Source organism: Quercus lobata, chromosome 3 (genome assembly GCF_001633185.2).
Source record: "Quercus lobata isolate SW786 chromosome 3, ValleyOak3.0 Primary Assembly, whole genome shotgun sequence".
NCBI classification, from domain to species: domain Eukaryota; kingdom Viridiplantae; phylum Streptophyta; class Magnoliopsida; order Fagales; family Fagaceae; genus Quercus; species Quercus lobata.
Window position 1 is genome coordinate 24,864,398 of NC_044906.1, and position 22,458 is coordinate 24,886,855.

At 32.6% G+C, this 22,458-nt stretch overlaps 1 protein-coding gene across 2 annotated transcripts; it reads left to right on the forward strand.

The window, feature by feature from the left end:
- Positions 1-211: 211 nt before the first annotated feature.
- On the forward strand, positions 212-13,633 carry LOC115980035 (multisubstrate pseudouridine synthase 7). 2 transcript variants are annotated; one of them, XM_031102230.1, is made up of 20 exons: positions 212-453; positions 1,146-1,227; positions 1,313-1,513; positions 2,015-2,229; positions 2,686-2,758; positions 3,681-3,737; positions 4,615-4,694; positions 4,782-4,844; positions 4,981-5,068; positions 5,899-6,001; positions 6,136-6,239; positions 6,729-6,802; positions 8,237-8,301; positions 8,483-8,658; positions 10,842-10,909; positions 11,001-11,061; positions 12,172-12,209; positions 12,334-12,402; positions 12,494-12,827; positions 13,347-13,633. In XM_031102230.1, the coding sequence occupies exons 1-20, from the start codon at positions 248-250 to the stop codon at positions 13,371-13,373; spliced, it is 2,184 nt and encodes a 727-aa protein (XP_030958090.1). In that variant the 5' UTR covers positions 212-247; the 3' UTR covers positions 13,374-13,633. The 2 variants fall into 2 exon arrangements, with proteins under 2 accessions (XP_030958090.1, XP_030958091.1); XM_031102231.1 differs by lacking the exon at positions 3,681-3,737.
- The last annotated feature ends 8,825 nt before the right edge of the window (positions 13,634-22,458 follow it).

Sequence of the window (22,458 nt, forward strand, 5' to 3'; positions counted from 1 at the left end):
TATCAGTTAATCCATGTAAAAATACTTGAAGGGAGAAAAAATAATTTTTTTTAAGAAGGAAGTAAAAAGAGTAATTTTAGTCTTAAAAAAACCGAAAAGAAGAAGAAGAAGAAGAAGAAGAAGAAGAAGAACAATCGGTAGTGGCACAAAACAAAACGCTGCGTTTAGAAGGGAAACGTTAGAAAAAGCAAAACACGCCCAAAATCAAAAGCGGCAGTGACACAAAACAAAAACAAAAGAAAATCAAATGTACTTACTAAATTCATTCTCTGCTCTGAAACCAAAACTAAAACCCTACTTCCTCTGCAACTCTAACTTCAACAGTAACTACTACCCCATCACAACCACAAAATCCTCCATAACCCAAATGGCAACCAAGGTTGACGAGTCCAACGTTGGAATCTTCTGCTTCATCTCTAACCTCCCTGGCTTTCGTGGCATTCTCAAACAAAGGTCTTATTCTTCACAAAAAAAAAACAGAGACATTTTCAAATATCATTTAAATTTGGATTCTTTCTTTATTCTTTGTAACCAAAATCCAATTCTTGTTAATGGGTTCTTTTCAAAATTCTTTTTAAGTACTTTTTGTTTTGCAACTTCATATTTAGTTGCTAATTTCCTAGTTGTTATAATAATGTGTATGTGTGAAAAATTTATTGCAAATGTTATGTTAGTATTGATTCAATTTTATGAATGCATGCGTGTAAAAAATTTCTTTCCATTTTTTTGCTGCTGTTGAAATAATTTGTATCAATTCTTGTGATTTTCACAATTTCAATTTGTGTATGTGAAAATTTTCAGTTTTTAGTTGTTAGTTCTCTCTGTGTGTGTATGCTAAAATTTCTTGAAATCTTTTGTTAGTTCTGAAAGAATTCTTACACACACACACTTAAATTTCTGTATAATTTTTGTGATTTTAATAGTCGTTTTCTTTATTTCTTATGCTATCCTCTATGTGTTGCCATTGTTTCATCAGCAATTTTATTTGATTCTATACTTCATTTATAGGGAAATTTTAGACACACACACACACACACATATATATATATATATATATGTATGTATAGGGCAATTAGTCGGTGTTGTCTTGTGGTTATATTGATGTATTTCTTTATTTATATATTTCTCTTGGAATTTTGATCTAGGTATTCCGATTTTATTGTGAATGAAGTAGATAAAGAAGGAAATGTAGCTCATCTAACTTCCTTGGATGCCCCTCAGGAGGAGGTAATTAGGATTTATGGGTTTCTTTTTGTTTTATAAATTTGAATATATTTATAATGATTATAGAGTGATCTTTTGATCTATTCAGATTGGTGAGGAAACTGTGACGATGACAGAAGATACAGCTAATACTAAAAGTTATGCTTCTGAAATTGAATCATTTAGATCTCTAGCTGGTGACTCGGATGCCAAGCATTTAGAAGATTTTATTAATCAAATTAATTCTGGTGTTGAAGACGGCATTTCACCAATTGTTCTTTCACCAGATTCTGACAAATCTCATCGAACGGTTAGTTTTGGAGTTTGATTTCAATCTATTCATTTATATATCTACCCTTCTGGTCCACATTGGGTTGCCTGTGGTGCTGTCAAGACTGAGAAAATGTTTAGTTTTCGTGAGGCATGAGGTTGGCACATGAATTTTGCTAGGTTTGCAGTTTACTATAGAGCTACCTAAGGCTGAACCAGCCTTACCATTGGTTTGTTTTTGGGTCGAGGGCTTGGTGGTCTACTTGAATGTAGGCTAATATCAAGTTGAAGAAAAGAATGTGTTTATATGCTTCAGAACTAGGAGACTGAGGACAAACTTAACAGACTGGATCTCAATTAATTGCTTTGCTTTGCTTTGTTATCCTGCCACTTTATTTTCAAAGCAATTTCCAAAACTGATTGCCAAACCTGGTGTTGGTTTGGTTCCATTTCAAGCTACACCTAGTAAGCATAGATTCCAAGTTTCTCTCCTAGTTCTGTGTTAGCATATCATTTATCACGTACTTTTTGCGTCTTTCAGGCAATGCACAATTTTTTTAAGCAGAACTTCAAATTCCTTGTCACTGACGTGGTTGATGGACCAGATGCCTCATCAAAATGCATTCGTGTGAGGTTAAATACTGGAGGTCAAAGAAATAAAGGCAGACACTCCAAAAAACGGAAAGAAAGAGGTGATAAGCCCTTTGATAGCAGAGGTTCAGAAAATTGGTCAGAGAACAATGGGAAGTTCCTTAGGTAATATAGCCAAAGCTCCTTCTTTTTCTTGGTTTCTTCATAATCATATTTATGCCACTTATATGTTTCTTTAAGATTTAAAATCTTACTCTTGAATAAAAAACCTGCATGGTTTAGAAACTAATTTTGATTTGGCACAGCAAAATCATTGAATTGATGAAATATACAGCTGTATTATATGTAATGAAAATAAATTTTTGGTTAGGAAGGTCAGCATTTCTTCCTTACTCTATAAAGATTTCTACTTTCTGCCAATGAACTCTATCTCAAATGGCACCAAGGTTGAGGATGAGGTTTTGGCTTCAAGACCCACTTGATGCTTGTGTAACTTACCAATAATAATAAAAAATCTTGCACTCTTTGTCTTCTTGACCTCCACTGCTTATTCATGTCATGACATGTTTTAGATGGCATTTGAAAATATAACTAAAACATTCTGTCAATGCAAATACTCAGGTTTCATCTTTACAAGGAGAACAAGGACACACAGGAGGCCTTAGGAGTGATAGGAAAGATGCTTGGCATCCAGGTATGTCATTTTTTTTTGTATTGGAAATTGCTTAGCTTTGTGGTGTTCACTATCATGATAATGGAAGGAAGTTAATTCAAAGCTGCTTCTTCTGCCTCTCTCCCCATCTTTTTGTCTGCTTTCTCTTATGATTTGCGGGACATTCCTCCCAAATACGAATAGGTATTAGGGTAGGTTATGGCATGAAACCTCTATTTGAAACTATCCTGGTCAGTGGTCACTTGTTGAATTTTCTAGCCTTGTGTTTATAAATGAGTATGTACTTCTTCTTCTTCTTTTTTTATTTTTTATTTTTTTTTATTTTTTAAATAATAATAGTAATTTTTAAATCTTTAAATAAAGAATAATTTTATTAGATGCATTTTGATGATGCAAACCACTATCTGTTTTATTTTTTTTTTATCACTGATCTTTGCCAATGAGCCCCAGCTCAAATGGCATTTTGTTCTCACAAAGTGTGGATAGAAGGGTGAGTTGTGGACTCAAAAACCACTGGGTGAGTGTCTAAAATTTTTATCACTGCGCTTGTTGCTTGCATACACACTTATACATCGTTAAACATAGATGTTGGTTTAATGATTTCTTAAACATGCACACATGCAAGATAAAACTGGGTACTTGTGTCTTTAATTTTGCTGATTAGAAGTATTTGATGCCCTGTCTGGCTGTGTCTCTGTGTTTTTGTCCACAATTGTGGGGTCCGATGGTTACTAATTGGGTATTTTGCTGACTTGTTTTTACCTTTGATTATGTGTGCACACATGCACTCACACATTCACAAATGCTTGTGATGGAATGATAAATTGAATTTTTCTAATTTTCAGAACCAGTTAACAATTAAGATGGGTCATATTTGTAAAATTTGTTATAAATGTTTGTTAAATAACTTGCTCCTAAGTTTATTGGTATTTTTCTTTGACAGCCGAGGTCTTTTGGGTTTGCGGGTACGAAGGATAAGCGCGCAGTCACGACTCAAAGGGTAATTCATTCTTCCCATTCCACCTTCTTGCGCCTTTGAATGCTGATGGTTTATTACTTTATCTACAAGATTTGCATTTAACGGCTCCTTTGGAGTTCTGTTAAAATTCTTATGTGCGCTTAGTTGTCTTTAACAATAAATATGCACTTGTATTTATCTATAGATGTATATGCATATACATGCACTTAACCTTCCAAATCAACCTATCCTCCTGTTGCCCTGTTGGGAGATTAGAATATAATTGACCATCAGGGAATTTAGCGATTCTAAGTCCTGGTCTTGGAAAGCATGAAGAAACTTTAACTACCAATTTCAATTTTTAGGTACATAGTGTTAGAAGTCCTAGTTTATACTGTGAAAAATAAAAGTATTTTAATTGATGCTTATCTGTGTCAAGGTTTACAAGTTGACTTGGTCAAATTTGCGGATTAATCAGATATACAGATTAAATAGGTTGGCAAATTGAATTTTCCAATGAACACACTAGAGAAAAGTCTGAAGCTTCTCTTCATTGTCATAACAAGGTATCAAAGAATTACACTTGGGATTTATTTTAAATTTCAATTGAGTGGGAATCTATCATTATGATGGGAATAGTCGCTTTTCCTTATCTTTTTCCTAAGATTATGCTTCTGATTTATCTGCATTTCAAGTGCATGGGAATTTTTCTTTTTCATAATAATAGTAATAGCTTCTACATATATTATTATTATTTATTTGATTAAGTATTCAAGCTACCACTCTCAGGTTCCCACTTTGGTGAACAGAACAAGGTCATGACCCATTTAGTGGTGGCTGAAAGAAGTCATTAAGTAGTTAAATTAATACTTCATTTGGAGAAGGATGTCCTAGCGTAGTCTCTTTTTTGTGTTTCCAGGTAACAGCTTTCAAGCAGCATGCAAGTAGATTAGCTGCTCTTAATGAAAGGTTGATTGGTATCAAAGTGGGTGACTTTTGGTAAGGTCAATGAGTTCTTATTTCTTTGTTTTATTGACCTTTTTGTTGCGTGATGCATACGTGTCTTATAGCTGCATTTTTGTCCAGCTATGTTAAGGAAGGACTTCTTCTTGGCCAGCTCATGGGAAACCGGTTTACAATCACATTGCGGTTAGGGTGTTTGCCTTGTTTACTAAACCAGTTTTATTTTCAGTAATAAATATTTCATATTTCTTTCTTAAAACATCCGTGTGCTTACTTTCACTCTTAATGTTATCCACTCACCCCGCTCATTGTTTCCTCTCAGAGGAGTTGTTGCAGATTCTGATGATACTGTCAAAGCATCTGCAGATGCATTGGGAAGGCTTGGGTTTATCAACTACTTTGGTTTACAAGTACATGCTTAATCTGTTAATCATCACTTGCTTTTTATGTTTGTGGACACGCCTTTTCTTTTTGGAATTTTGTTGTGATGAATGCAAGGATATATTCTTATGCTTTACAAATTTGGTTTGATTACTGCCAACTGATTTTGAATTAAATGTCAGTTATTAAACCTATTATAAAATCCCATTATGTTTGATAGATAACAAAGTTCTCTAAAGTCCACTTGCAAAAGCCCAGAATGTCATTTTCTGGCCTAGGATATTTTGCATGGTTGGTCATTGTCATCCAGCTAATGCAGCCTAAATATCTCTTATTAAGCACCTTATACTTGTACGGTAGATTGCTCCTTTAAATGTGAAACAATACCAATTTCATCCAAACATAGATTTTGTCAAAAATTCAAAATCAAATAATTAACTTTTAATGTGGACTTATCTAGGGTGTTAGGTACATGCCAAATGATCTCTCAATAGTATGTAACATCTCCAGCATATTTTTGGCATGGACCTAACTCCTTTTAAGAAGTTTCGAAGCCAAGTTGAAGAGAAGCAAATTAATGATTAAATAATGTTGGAATTCTGTAGTTGATCTCATTAGACCTGTTTGTGTTGACAAGATCACTTTATTTTATTTTTATTGATACACAGAAGTCTGAAACTTATGGCATTGACCCCTTCTATGTTTCTTGCTGGTGTCAGTCAGTGCTGAATCACTTTAGAGTAAACTGCATGACTTGGATTACCTAAGTGAACAAAATGCTCACTCTTATGGTATATGGGTCAGATTGTCAGAATTGTTTAATGGTTACTATTATTGAACTGTATGCAAATGAACTCAGCGTTTTGGAAGCGGTTCTGTGCCGACACATCTTATTGGGGCTGCATTATTCCGAGGAGAGTGGAAGGCTGCTGTAAGCATGATTCTTGATCCAAGAGAAGGGGATATCCTTGTACTGTTTGTTTATTTTATGAGGAGAAATTATTATTTACTTCACAATTTTAAACTCAAGTGGTTTTTCACACTTTCTATTCAGTATAAAATAATTTGTGCTGTTTTTCTTAATTTAAACCTTTACAAAGAACTGTCATAGCAAAGGCACGCGAATATTACAAGGAAAGTAATGATATTGAAGGGACCTTGAAGCAGTTACCTCGACACTTAGTTGCTGAAAGGGCTATAGTAAGATTCTAACTTTGGTTGCTCTTGTATACCTTTCTTCTTGGCTCGTACTGTGTTTAATGTTTCTGTAATTGTTTTTGTAAACAAGTTTCTTATCATATAAATTGTCGTTTGTGGTGACTTATCCTTTTTCTCTGTAGTTGCTTCTTTCACTATAATGCCTGTGCCTGTTGGCCATTTTCCAATATCTGTCATGATGTTCATTTTTCTGCATGATGGTTCTGAAGAGAGAGTGCTTCTTTGGAGGTCCTGATGAAAGTACTACTTTTTAAATTTTTTTAATGTGTTAAATTATTGTCTCCTTCCCTACCTCTGGAGTTCACTGCAATGCCTATTGGTTGTTTCCCCCATCTATATTGACTTTCATATATCCTGCTTAATAGTTCTGTTTTTTTATTTTATTTTATTTATTTATTTTTATTTTTATTTTTATTTTTATAAAAAAAGTGCTGACAAAAGTTCCATTTTCATCATTTTAATCTCATACAGCTGCAGTGCTTGAAGAAATGTCCGGGGAACTACTTGCAGGCTCTGAAGGCTGTACCTCGGACGTTGAGAATGATGTAAGTGGTTATTCCAGTAGATGTCTTGATGGTCTAAGTTGACTGCTTATGTATATATTTTTAAAAGCATCTTGTTACATCATCATTATTAATCTGAATTACATCTTGTATACCCATGAGAAGGTGCATATGTCCACGTTTATAATCTCTGGACATTGATCAATGAAAAATTTCTTTCTTAAAGCATTCGACATGGTTTCTTTTATTGGCTAACATCTCATGTAATCTCATTAAAACAGAAGAAATCTTTTTTGGGGGAAATTTTTTTCTTTTGAAATTTTAACAAACTTGTTATCTGTGGATCAAAGGGCAGATATTTTATTATTGCATCTAATCTTATTCATGCTTTTGTGTCATTTACAAAATCAAAAGTTGCATGAAGGTCACCAGTACGATAGTACTGGCATTAATGTTCTCTTACTGGTGAAAAAATGATCATTGATTTTGTATATTTTAGTTGCCAAAAGAATGAAGGTGGACTTCAAGTTGATGCCATTTATCAAATTTGTACTGGAATGGAATATTTGCTTCTATTTATTTGAAAAATAAATATTTTGTAGTTGGGTTAGGATTAAGTTACACTTGGTGCAACTCTAAGTAATGTTAAACTGCCTAATAACTTTTTATTGTGTTACAATTTTTCAAATCCCACGATTAGACTACATGTTCTTTATAATTTTAATACACATGTTGAATTTCATACCTATCGGATGCTATTTTCTATTCAATCTAAAGACCCAACTTTTATGCATAACTCTAAAATACAAAAAACTTGAAATTTAAATATTTGATAGATGACATAGTTTGTGATTTCTGATTATCTTGAAATTATCCAAGCATGGAGGGTATACGAAGAAATATAATCTAACAGTGGATTTGTCAAAATTAGCATCCAATAAAAACATTTTGAGTGGTATAACATTGCACTAAGTGTGACTTGAACCCAACCCTTTGTAGTTAGTGACAAACGTTTTCACTTGAATAAAAAGTTGTCGAGGAGACGTTCTGGCATCTATTCATTCTCTTGTGAACAAAATTATTAAACGTTTATCAGGGAAGGAAAATTTTTTATTGTTGTATTATGTGATTGAATTTGCTAGGAAATCTGTACTATTATAGAATAAAACTGTTGCTCTCTAATGTATGAAACCAGTGTTTAAATATATCTGAAAAAAATAAACTTATCCGGAAAGATGCAGTTATTCTGAGATAACTCAATGCAGCCTTTGCGGCATTAATCTCTTCTACGTGGTGACTGAATCACTGAACGACACTGAGAGAATCCTTGATTCAAATTTTTATTCTGTTCTCTCTCTCACTCTCACGCGCACACACACACACGTGTGCAAATGAAGAGAGAGGTGAGAGAATCATTAAGCTTCAAATTAATTTTGGCTTTCAACTTTTACAATGTTTTGCTGCCCTATTTTTCAGGTATATACATAGTTACCAAAGCTATTTGTGGAACCATGCAGCTAGTCTGAGAGTGCAAAAATATGGTATGCTGTCGCTTGTATTTTCTGCGGAGAAATTTTATGGGTCTTTCTATGCATCTACTGCATCAATTATGTAATGTTAGGTTTTCAGATCATCATCTTTATTATGGAAGTATTTCAAAATTTTGACTGCACATTTATTTATTAGCACTATTCAATTTAACATTATTCAAACATGTTGCAGGTACTGACCAAGTTGTGTTGGGAGACTTGGTATATTGTAAAGGAGATAATACTGAAAATGTGTCAGGAGGGATGCTTGAATGTGAAGATGACAGCAATAATGATGCAGATGATTCTAATCATCTAGATGAAATCTCTGGAACGGATCTTCCTGAAGAAAGAAATAATCTTGTGAAGGTTTGGTGTCATAGTCCTTGAATAATTTATTATTATTATTATTATTATTTATACTTGTACATTATTATAATCGCTGCTAAAACCCAACCTATCTGGTATGGTGTGCCAAGAGCACCATTTCCTCTCTTTCAAGTTGGTGTAATCTTTTTTCTTCTATCATCCTACATGAGCCTTCTTTACTTGAACAATCCCGAATTATTTTTAGATGCTAGAGATATTAACGTACATTCTTATACAAAATATGCATTGTTCGTTTTACATGGCCCTGGATTTCTGCTAAAACCCAACCTACCTGGTAGGGTGTGCCAAGAGCACCATTTCCTCTCTTTCAGGTTGGTGTAATCCTGTGTCTTCCATCATCCTACATGGGCCTTCTTAACTTGAACAATCCAAATTATTATTTAGACACTAGAGATATTAAGGTACATTGTTATACAAAATTTGCATGCTTTACATGGTCCTGCAAAATATTATGTTGAAGAGATCTGATCACCTAAGTTCTTTCTAAAGGCTTCCTCACCCAAAAAAAAAAAAAAAAAAATTCTAAAGGCTTCTCCTCTGGTTGAGATTTATTTATTTATTTGTTTATTTTTAATGTAGTCACATCTAAGATGTGAATTATATGAAGTTAAATTTCTATCAAAACCACATCCTTAATTAATCCCACATTGACAAGTGAGATTTTGTTAGAAGAAATCTAAATATGTACTTGGTGTCTGTCTCACATTGACTAGTGCGATTTTGTTGTCCATGTTCATAATTCCACTTATCCTATCTTCTTTCTTTTCTCCATCCTACCCAAACTTAACTTATCATAAGCCTTAACTCTAGCGTCTCAGATTGTCTTTTTTTGCTTCCCTCTTCACCTTTTTACAATTTTCGTAAGTGACATTGTCTCTATAGCACATCTAGTTAGGCTTCTCTCCCTCCCTCCCTCTCTCTCTCTCTCTCTCTCTCTCTAATCTAATTTTTTCCTGAACCCCCTCATTCCACCACCAATTCTCCTTAGTTGATACCCTACATGCTTTAGATCTTCCAAGTACCTTTTTAGCAAATTTTTCAATACAAATACCATTTCATTCCCTGTCTTGTCAACATCTATGTATAGGCCCCTCTTTAGCAAATTCTTGGGTTTTCTATCTAATATCTTTCCCGTCTTCTAATACAAATGTCTAGCATCATTTTTCAATAGCTTAAGTTTTTGGGACAATCGGTAATTTAATATGGTATCAAAGCAGACCTGAATTCGATCTGTGTCTTCTCCACTCTACCTTCCCATTTAGAATCCCACGTGTTGGGAATCACTTATAGAAGAGAGTTTGAGCCTACATGTGAGAGGAATTGTTTGAATTTTGTGATTAAATTTACCATTTTCCAATAGCTTAAGCTTTTGTGATAGTCGGTAATTTAACATATTACTTATAAAAAAACTGATTGTATGATTATTTTATCATCCATCATATGTTGGTTTTAGATTCTTTATTTTGTGATGGAATGACATGATCTATTGGGAACATGATGAATAGGCCCGTGGACTTAGTTAAGTCTTCCAATTTGATCCATCATAATCTGATTTTATAAGATCCAATTGGAATGCTTTTGAGATTGAAAATTTTTGTGACATATGTTGCGTATAAAGTATATGTTAGATTTGGAAAATTCCATAGTAGAAACAGATTCCCTTTTAGCCTTATTTCAAGCTACTGCAATTCACCACAATCAGAGTGAATTGCATTTGTGGATTGGGGGCCACACACTGGCATTTCAATACACTCCTGATCTTGCAACTTTCTTCCATTTGCCAATAATTTTCCCTTCAGAAGGGCAGGATGAATGTAATAAAAACTCTTCTAGAACATAAAGTTGTGTGTGAAAAAAAGAGGTTATGCTTTTATTCTTAAGATTATCCTACGACATTGTAACTTCAAGTTACCCAGATCAATGTAAGCTATAAATAAGTTTACCTCTGCTATTCTACCTGTAGGATGTGGATGCCAAATTCCTGTTACTGTGTTATATATGGTAACAATCTATGTTCTGAATGACCTTGACTCGTGGAAGCCAAATGTGAATGTTGTTATGGTAGTTATGCCATCATATATGCCTTTAGTCACTTGTACGTATTTATCTGGTTTAGATACGGTGAGGATTTTAAGGGAGCTTTGTTACTACATGTCTGACAGGTTGTAACTGCAGAAGATATCCATACTGGAAATTATACAATTGATGATGTTGTCCTCCCAATGCCTGGGTAAGGGAAGGCTTACATTTTCTCATCTGTTTGACACTATTCAGATCATTTAAAGATTTCTTTCTTATCTGACTGTGTTGGTTGTTGGCAGTTCAAGGGTAATATATCCATCTAATGATATTGCCAATGTCTTCCATGATTTGGCAAAGAAGGTGAACTATATCTTACTGATGTTTTCCGTATAATATATTTTTATTGTTTCCAATTTTACTATATTTTCGTGGCTCATGAATAATCATATTTGAGGAGCTGGGCTGTTATGTTGAATATATTACTTGCATATTATGGGAATTAGTTAAGTTTGCCTCTGAAATGAAACACTGTTGGGGGCATTCTGTATTCTGGTAGATAAACATACTGCCAAGCCTGGTCGTATTGACATAAGTAAATTGTATAATCTAAAACACATTGAGTAATTGATGTGTGTGGTCTGGTACCTCTAGGATAGAGTAATTAACTTGTTTATCTGTTGTACAATTTAATAAATGCCTAGCTCAGCCAAGCCAACTTGAAAAGAGTATCTTCAAGGCTAACTAGGATGGGCTTGAAATTAATCTATCTGGTCTATTTGATCTTTCATCATTTTGGCAGGATATGGCACCAATGAGCTTTGTCTCAAATGGCACTTTCTCTCACAAGTGTGAGCAGAGGATGAGGTCATATGTACAAAACCCATTTGGTGTGTATAACTTTTCAGTTAAAAAAAAAAAAAAAGAGAATAGTTTGGCCGGATCTGACTTTATCTGATAAGATAGTAATGTTGGGCTCATTGAAAAAATTGCTGCTGGAATTAAAACTTTTTTCTGAAAATAAGCCATATATTGCCAATGAGCTCTGGTGCATAGATTTATGTAATGACAATATGTCCCATAGTGTTATAAAATGACATAGCATATGAATGCTTGACACTTGCCTCCCACCACCTGAAACTGTTGGTGCTCTGGGTGGGGCTGAGGTTAGGCTATGCCTCAACTCACCTATAAGAGAGTGACCATGGTCTTTCACCCTGTCTAGGCCCCTTAGTCATTGGTTCCTCAGCAGATAGAAGAGCTGCTATGGTCACGCCAGTTAATGTAGTCGTGGCTGGTCTCCCCCCTCCCCTTTTATTCACCCCCACACCCCCACCCCCCCCAAAAAAAAAAAAAAAAATTAATAAGCAACATGGCTTGACTTTATAGCACATTTTTACCTTTTTTTAATTCCTTTATTATTATACAATACATTTGGTCTTTATATATCCTTTTTCTGATTTTATTGATCAGGATGCAATCAGCTTGTTGGAGAGTGTACATAGTGTAAAGTATGTCACCAAAAACTTTCCTTGAATTCATAGTGAATCACCCTCCTTCCCATCATCTCTCTCTCTCTCTCTCACTTGTTTTGTTATTGTAATCATAAGTTCCTCACGTGGGTGATTTTCTTAGGGAATTCTCATTAACCAGTATAACTGGAAGTTATAGGCGGGTTTTTCAAAAGCCACTTGACTTCGAATGGTATGTTCTTTTCCTTTCTAAAAGGAAAATTGTATATAATTATGTTTAGATAATATTGTTCACCAAATGTCTTTCTTTTTTGTTATCACAGGGAATTACTCTCATATACCGATGGTAATATTCCATTAGTAGAGACAGATTTAGAGAAAATTGCCAAGTCTAAACCTGTGAAGAAGGCCAGAGAAGAGGATCTGGCCAATGGAAATGACAAAAACAATCTGTTTGATTGCACAAAACAATCAGAGATTCTTGAAAATGACATGAAGACTGAAACAGATGATAATGAGGTGGAGGGTGAGCAAGAAGATGTCTTGCCAAGAGTTGAATCTCAGGAACCCCAGATGGCTCTTAAGTTAAGCTTTACCCTCCCAGCTTCTTGCTATGCAACAATGGCAATAAGAGAACTTCTTAAGACTTCAACATCTGTATGTACTTCACTGAAAATTCTTCTGTCAATATGCCTTTTCAATATTACTATCCCATATCTAGGAGAAACTTCTAATAGCCATAATCCTAATCCACAACAAGGGGCTCATCTGTTGGATATGCTAGCTTGCATAAGCAATGAGTGTAGTAAGCCTATTTGCAACATTGCTATTCAGGAATGCTATGGTGTAGATCTGTGCTACCAAACCTAGCCTGTAAATGACCAAGATCAATTCTACCCTGTATAGACCTTATATTTGAAAAAATATTTGCCAAACCTATCACTCAATTGTATGTAAATGTTGATGATGTATAAAGTATACACAATAAAGAAGACACATATAACTAATCCAAAGTTCAATCCAAGCTAGAGGCAGATTTGAAAGCTTTGACCCAGAACTAACCTATTTCCAGAAAAAATTTCTTCGAACCAAAACCTATATTGCCAATGCCAATCTGATTTAATTTAAGTAGCAGGTTTATATGCACATCAATTTACTTATTTTTTGCTGCTGCAGGTTGCATATCATAAAACATTGAACTAGTGAGCACATTGCTTCTCAATATAGGGGCATCCAAGACGGTTGTATGGTTCCCTATAGGAGTACTTACTTTGAGATGGGGAGGAACAAGCCAAGGAGAAAAGAAGGCTCACTTCTCTGTTACAAGTTACAACATATTATAAATTTTGCTTTTCTATTAAATAAAACATATTAATGCTCTTTTTCTGTAACTCAACATTTGTTGATTACTTGTGATAGCAAAACTGAAGAAATAAATTCCTTCTTATAGCACCTTTTCCAAATGTAACATATGCTTTGAGAGTAGAATAATGGAATTTTTTCTAGAGTCTGTCTAATTCCTTTAAATAATAATAAAAAATTTCAGGATAAAACCAAAACTCTACCTTTTTCTTATTATAGTTAGATAAATCACTTTAGTCATCAACTTTGTAGGCCATTTTAAAATAATATGAGTTGAAAAAGACATGGAATATGAGTTAATCTTTGATGAATCTCTTGGGACATTGAAAAGATCCATCTACAGACCTCAATAACGAATAGGCTTGTAGAATGTGAAGTACACACGAATTATACTTCACATTTAAGGGTTTCCTCCGTAAATGAAGGTCGTTAGATCGAACCACGTAACCCCGTGTGTTCTTGTGTTTCCTCCTCTATTTTACACTCTTGCATCTATAATATTTTCTCTGTCTCCTCCAATTTAGTTAACATAAAATCAGATCATCTTTAACGAGGTATTAAAGCATCTTTATCATGGTATTAGAGCATCATTATCGGTAACTACTTTTTTCCATTAAAAGTATTGAGTTTTTTCCATTAAAAGTATTGAGTTTAGCGGAAAATTTAATGACTAATTTATTTAAGGACAAAATTTAGCTACAAAATTGGTTGTAACTTAATATCTTTTTATTTGATGCGAATTTTGATAAATCCACCATTGGATTACATTTTCTTCTTATAATCTCTATGCTTGCAAAATTTCTAAAAAATTAAATATCAATAGCTATATTATCAATAAATTTCAAGTTTTTGTAATCTAAAACTATGCATAAAATATAAGCTTATAGATCATATAGTAAATAATATTCGGTTGACATAAAATTTGATATGTATAATAAAAACATAAAGAATATATAATTCAACTATTAGATTTTCAAAATATATAGTAATATTAATTTTTTTTAAAGGAAGTTGTAGCTAAACTTTATCATTTATTTAATTAATTTTGATTTTTCTTTACATTAATTTCCTGTCAAATTAAATTAGTACTCAATCATATATATGAGTCACCTTAATTTAGAGAGAGATTGAAGGAATTGGCAATCAAAGATCCAAATAAAACAACTGAACTAAGCAATGAAACATACTTTCTTTTTTGACAATTTGATGGTTGAGGGGAAGAGATTTGAACCTTGCACATCTTTATTTAAAAAGAATCTTGTAGTTTTGGACTATCTAAGAATTTTTTGTATATGACTTACTTCCTCAGGTTTAGTTGTTTTGTCAATAATTGATTCAAAAGCTATCAAAAATTAAATATTTATGATTTACTAATTTCTTTTAGTGAGATATATATATATATATATATATATATATGGGAACCAATATTGTAATATTTATTTTGATTTAATAGTTATTTTAAGTGGTGCATTAATTATTTATGTATAATGAAATTTTGATGTCATTTTTTAAGATTTATTTGAGAAATAATTGATTTGAAATATGATATTATTACTCAAATTTAGTTGCTTTTGCAACAATTGAAACAAAGTCCAAAAAAATAAAATAAAATAAAATAAAAATTTAATAAGACAATTAAAAAAATAATTGAAGGATATTTGCATTTTTATTTTATCAAAACGATATTTGCATTCTTGAGTAGGTATGAAATATGTCTATCTATATCAGTCACTATATCATGCAATCTTTAAATTTGTAAATATATATAGTATGATTAAGTCACTACATCACTCTTATTGTTTTTATATTTTGTCTATGAAATAGATGCTAAAGATTACAATTTTTTACAGAAGAGAAATTATTAAAATAATTTTTTTGATACATCAATAGTTAGGAGTGGGAGGATTTGAATCTTAGATATGTCCATTGGAAACATTAAACAGTAGCAATTAGTTGAACTACAGGACTTTTAACGAAAACTATTGAAATATTGGATGAAACTAATAAAAATTAATTTTGTACATTAACATTCATTTTCACTACAATGTTATATCCAAACTTGTTGATATCAAAATTTGTTTTAGAAGCATCAGATACAGAATCTTGATGCGTTGATATGTCCATCCACATGCTATATTTTGTAGAAGCCTTACCATTTCTCCAAACTGCTTTCAATTAAAATTTTTTAGAAACTACAATTCATTAGTAATATATTTCAAAAAAAAAAAAAATCCAAAATTGTTTCTACTTTCTAACTTAAAGACTTGACTCAATAATTTTTTTTCTCGATTGTGAATGCAACAAATAATAATTTCTTGCTAATACAATAATGATACTTGGTAGAAGAGTTGAAAATTCCTGAAGCTTTTGGCAAAAATGAAGGATCTTTAATTTAGAAAATCTGCTAGCAATTTCGGGGAGAGGTAGTAAGGTTGTTGTGATAAAAATATTAATGTTCTAATTTGGGAAATTAACTAGAGTATCCATTAACTTTGGAAAATTTTCACAATCAAGATTTTGTAATTTAAAGATGCTACGGAAGATCTTTGAGGAATTTAGAAATAATATGTAACGTTTGAAGTCATGAGATATCCAATTGATAAAGGCAGACCTAATTTGTCTATTCATGTTCTTTTCCAGTGACATGATTTCCTATATATTTTATAGTAATATAGATTTTTGTAAAATAGGGGATTACAAATTTGCAATTGATTAAGAAAATAGTGAATGACTCATTCATTTTTTTTAATGCAATTCTGGGTACACTGATTTGATGTTTGTAGAATTTATATGACATTTTTTTTTTAAGATATGTTTTGGCTCTTATATCTTCTGTTTTGGAGTATTGGATTGTTTTTTTGCATAAATTGAATATATATATATATATATATATATATATATATATATTCTTAGTATTTTTTGAGAATTTCTGCACCATTCTAATGTTAAGAGTTTATTGTTATTGTTCTACTTCTAAAAGAGTTCCAAAAGAAAAGAAAAAAAAATTCACTATCCTACTATTAAAAGAATTTTGTCGGATCTAAATATATACCAATGCATTGCACGGGTTTTATGCTAGCATATATAGCTTCAATACACTTGTATTTTTTTTAAAAGATCATATTAGGTCCACTTTGGTCCATTTTAGTCTCAGTCTAGCTCAGTCTACTTGGATTTAATTTGGTCCAATTCAGTCCAGTTTAGTTCATTTTGATCTATTTGGTTCACATCAGTCCATCCAGTTCACTTCGGTCCAATTCGGCCCATTCAGTATATGCAGCCCACTTTGATTCATTTTAGTCCATTTAGGTCCACTTTGATCCATTTTGGTCGATTCAGTCCAATTCGATCTATTTTGGTCCTTTTTAGTCCATTTACTCTTCTTTGATGCACTTACTTAAGTATGGAAAAAGATAAATTTGGGTTGAGAGTACCTATTCTAAATCCGAATTTATTAAAAATATAGATCTCAAACTTGTTATCATAACTGCAAAATATAACGAGATAAAACTTGGAATTATTTAGAGGTAAGTATTATAAAAAGAAACAAGCAACACAATAAAGCTTCTGCACAAAAATTGAACTTCCCCCAAGTAATCTGTGAAGGCGACTCAGATATTGTTATTAAGGCTTTTAATAGTAACAAGTTCTCCTCCTCCAATTTTGGGCATATATTGAATGATATCAAGTCAGTTTCCTCCTCTTTCCAGAATTCCATCTTCTACCTCACTAGGAGATAGGGTAATAGAGTTTTTTTTTGGGTAGAAGATAGGGTAATAGAGTTGCACATGGACTTGCTAGAATAGCCAATTTATCATCCAATTTTCAAGTCTGGATGGAGGATGTTCTGCTAGATATTGCTGATGTCCATCTTTCTGAAATTACGTAATAAAATTTTTCCTACTCCATTTGGGGTGGTTTCTCAAAAAAAAGAAAAAGAAAAAGAAAAAAAAAAAGCTTATGCTTGATTAAGGACTTCTTAGACCAAGGAATTGGTCTCATAAACTATAAATATCTTTAGAGCCTACCAAACAACATAGATTTTTTTTTGAGGAATACCAGAGAGGTAAATTAGCTGTTAGTACTATCAAAGAAGTAAAATAGTACTTCTCAAGTGCTTGTAATTTTTGGGTACATAATACATGTTGATACCCGTTTTTGATAAAAAGAGCCCAACAACAGAAAAGCCCAATAACAAGCAAAAGAGAAATGAAAGAAAAGATTAGTGAGTAATGGAAAAAACAAAGGGCTGTAAAAGCCCAAAAGAAAGAAGGGAAAGAAATAAGGCCCAACGGGTTAGTTTAGCAGAAACTAGCAACAGGTGGGCCCATAGGCCCAAAAAAGGCAAAAGTGGGGCAAGTCCAATAAGCCTATACCTTTCTCCATAAAAGACGAGTATAGGCGAAGCGGAATTTAGGGGCAAAACGATACAAGACTAGATAAGGCCAGATAACAACAGTAGAAACAATGTGGTAACAAAAGAAAACAAAAATAGGAAGTAATAAGACAACCATGCTATGGTCGGAGCACCACTAACCTGTACCCTACCAATGCAAGGGAGGTGGGCCCACGGTCAATGGATTTATAGAGGGTGTGGTTTGGTGGAGGGGGAAAAGAACATATTTCTGATATCCAGCCAAGGCCTCTTTTGGGAGGTGCTCTGCTGGAAGGCATCTTTACCCAAAGTAGGTAGTAAATGGTTAGGACCACTTAATGCATGCTATAGAGAGATTGGTAGATAGAAACCCAAAGCTTTACTGGTCGGAATGAGAGAGAAAGGCTTATGGCAAAACCAAATGGATAAGGATTTGTCATGGAATGAGTAGTAGAAGAGAGAGAAAGTATTGGGCATGCCCAGTTGTAGTGGAGGCCAAATGACTAGTAGTTTAGTGGGCAGCCTTGAAGAGGTGTTTACAGCAAACAAAAATGGTTGGTGAGTAACAGGGGTAAAATAGAGATATCCCATGGGCTTAACCCAGTATAAATAGGAACAATAGCCATAAATGGAAGCAAGATAACGACTAAGGCAAGAAACATAGAAGGTTAAAAGAGAAATAAAAGAGAAAAAAGAAAGAATGAACACAATAGAAAATGAATACATCAATAGGCAATCTTTTCCCTCTTTTTACAGCAAACCCACTCTTTGTAATCCCAACGGAATAGAAAGTAGCTATCCAAACCCTTCCCTCGAAATGCACAACTTTGACGGTTTGGCCCAATAGTAAGGTTGTCCAAATTGGGGTTTGGATTCTCTTTAGTTCACTTTCTGCAGAAAACTCATCATATTACATTCTGCTACACTAATTATGTTAATTGCTTTTCTAACTAATCTTTTTGCCATAAGATATTCACTTTTAAATTTATAAATACGTACTGATATTTGCAGATTAATATATATGTATTTATTGTTGTTTATTGTCTTTCTTTTGGAGTGCTGGTCTTGTGCATAGACGGGCTCTTTAGCAAGGTTTTGCTAGAATAGTGGGTCAAGCCCAACTCTCCGACTCATAGCAGAACAAGCTTAGCTCAAAAGCACAAAAGACACCTACAATACAAAAATTACATTGTCGAAAATTCAAGTTAGTATCCACACATCAATACAACAAAAACAAGGAAACAAAACTCAATTTTTTTTCTTCAAGGAAATTTGAGCCTAGAACTAAACATCACAGAAGAGGTGAATGCCAGTAAACCATATGGCTACTGGCCTCATCATCAAAGGATGAATATACTAACTTAAACATATAGTGGCTATTAAATCTTAAAAAATTAGTTTTCAGAAAAGTTACTAGCGGAAAGTGTGTCTGCTAACGTGGTCCTATTTCTACTTCGTCCAGGTGTTATTGAAAGAAAGAATCAAACACGTTCCTCTATTGTTCCAATAAATATTCTTTCACAAAGTCCTAGGTGCTCCAAATTCTCCATGTTGATACTTGATACCAAATTGACTAAATATTCCAGCTTCACATTAGTTTCTCTACTTGCATCCATTTTCAACTGTAACATTCATACCACCCACATTTCATTTACAAATTGACTAAAAAAAATGGAAAATATCATCGGAAAATTAAGCAGATTAACATGAAAGCTGTCTACATATTGTACATATTCATCACATATAATTACCAAGAAAAAAAAAATCTCAGAAAATAACTCAAGTTCAGGCATTTGGTGAGCCATTCAATAAGCAAAATTCAAACTTTACCAACATCCCTAAATTCCCAGTGAATTGGATCATTATTGAGAATGATCAATTTAATAAATTTACTTACACCTAACATGACCCAAAAAAAAACTAACCCATAAGGATAACAAGAACTACTCACAAACTTCACGAAATCACTCTAATTATCTACTCTAATAGTACAATTCTCATCTAATACATGATTGATGTACCTTAACATTCCCTTTGGAAATATTGAATAATTTTGCACGTGTCTCTTGACAGGAATCTTAGGTGAAATCATGTGATGTAAGAGACAAATTTAGTAATTGCATTTAGATTTGCCAGCTGACCATGATCTTGTAAGATACTCCTACTAGGTTATGTTTTTCTTTCTTTAAAAAGATTTTGTGATATAAAGGTTTCAATTCATAGATAAAATGCTCAAAAAAATTTTTAATTACAATTTATATATCTAAATGTATGATTTAAGAACATATTACTAGTTTCTCAAAAAAAAAAAAGAAAAAAAAAAAAGAACATATTACTAGACTTTATAAGCAATTCAAAACTGATATGGGTTTTTTGATAAAAATAAAATTAATCACATATTAAAACTACTTGGAATGAAATAATTTTTTGTTCTAATAAACTTTATAGGTTTTTTTTTTTCCTTTTCTTTTCTAGTTTCAAATAGACATGATGAGCTTAATATAAGGAAGCTAAACTAAATTTTATAGTAACAGAAACTCTTTTGAAAATTGCATTAAATTCTACTTGTGTCTGATTATATGTCTGAAAGAGATTTGCAGGTTTGATATTCTATAGATCTTCAAAACAAAATGGTGGACAAGAAATGTATAGATTTACTCATGCACTTGAATTTGATAATTGAGCCCAATCCCTTCCAAGCCCAAGTGTGCTATCGTCTGTAGTTGAAAACCTATAATCATGCTTGGGTTCAAGAAAAGCCCAACCCAAACATCCTAATGCAATTCAAGCCCAAGACTCTCATCCATTGGAAAGATTTTTTTATTTTTTTAATTTTTTTTTAACCAATAAAGTTTAACTATAAAATTAGTTGTAACTTAAGGTTACAATCTTAATAAATATCTTTTTATTGGAGATGAATTTTGACAAATCTATCATTAGATTACATTATCTTTTTATATTTTTCATGCTTGTAAAATTTCTAGAAAATTAAAGATCAATAACTATATTATCAATAAATTGATTAAATTGTAAGATTTTGTAGTTTAAAATTATGCATAAAATATAGTCTTATAGGTTATACAATAAATAATATTTGATTAACATAAAATTTGACATATATATTAAGAGCGTAAAGAATATACAATCCAATGGTTAGATTTTCAAAATATATAATAATATTAATGATATTGAGTAAAATTGTAGCAATAGACTACAACTAATTTTGTAATTAAACTTTATCCAACCATAAAACTAAAACTAATCCAAAACTCATAAAAGGAATCCTATAATCAATAGATCTCACTGCAAATTTCATATGTGCTTATGTGATATTCACATTAATAATATAAGAGAAAAAGAATATTGTTGTTTTAAATGTGATATCCACTTTTATACGAGCATATGAAGAATAATGTGCCTAGAAGTAATGTACTTTTTGAAGCTAATCATATTAGTTGAAAAATGGCCTAAGGAGCATGAACTTTAAACACTGAGCTGCTGTTGCAGCAACTACAGGATATGAAACATCACTTTCTGCAACTAATAGCAACTTGGACAACATTTTGCTGGACCATTTAAGATTTTGCCCCCACAATATGGAGCTCGTGCTTGGCTTCAGTGTATCAAAACTACTAGACTGGCGGATAGAAACGTTGATTGCAACTTTGAAAGTAGATGATCCAATGATATACCTACCAAGAGAAATTCTAGAAGTTTGACCAAAAAAATTATTGGGTTTGGTCAGCTTAAGAATCCAACTCAAGCCCAAGTTCGAACCTTGTGCAAAGCCCAACCCATGCTATAGTTTTATATCAGAAAGCTAAAATGGTCATGAGGACATGAACCACAAGCGTTCTTTCTTTCTTTCTTTCTTTCGTGGGGGAAGTGGAAAGATTTTTTTCCCCCTTATTTTATTTTGATCCTAACACAAACACTTTGACTAATCTTCCTCAATCTATAGCTAATAATTGCAAAACCAAAGAATCTTAAGCCTTGTGGAAAGTACAAAAGTTGATGAGAAAACAATTCCTAGCTAGGTTCTGTGCTGCCTCAGGAATAAGGTGGACTACATGATCATCACTTTTGTAGTCCTAGCTAGGTTCACATTATCATTTTTGTACCCATCATCCAAGGCTATGTATCATTGTATCAACCGGTTTGATAGGTACCTATATTTCTTAGCCTTTAGAAGGTGCTAGATAAAGAAATTCATGCAAAATGTAGGCCTCCTAAGCACGTGAATGATATTGAAAATGCAATAGTGTCACTATGTATATGGTACTAGTATTTTAGTATCATTCTGCTGTGATCAATAGATTTTGAATCTCTTATAAATATATCAAGCTGATTCAAAGCAATAGTGCAAAATATATACTTTCCCACTTTTGTTATAAAAAAATTATACTTATATATAATCCAAACAGAAGAAATCATATTTCTTCATTTCAAAACACTTAGTTCAAAACCTTTTCCACCAATATATATGGGTGTAAAAAGAAGAAGATTAATAAATATAAATTAGAACAAATCTAGAAAATAAGCCAAAAAACT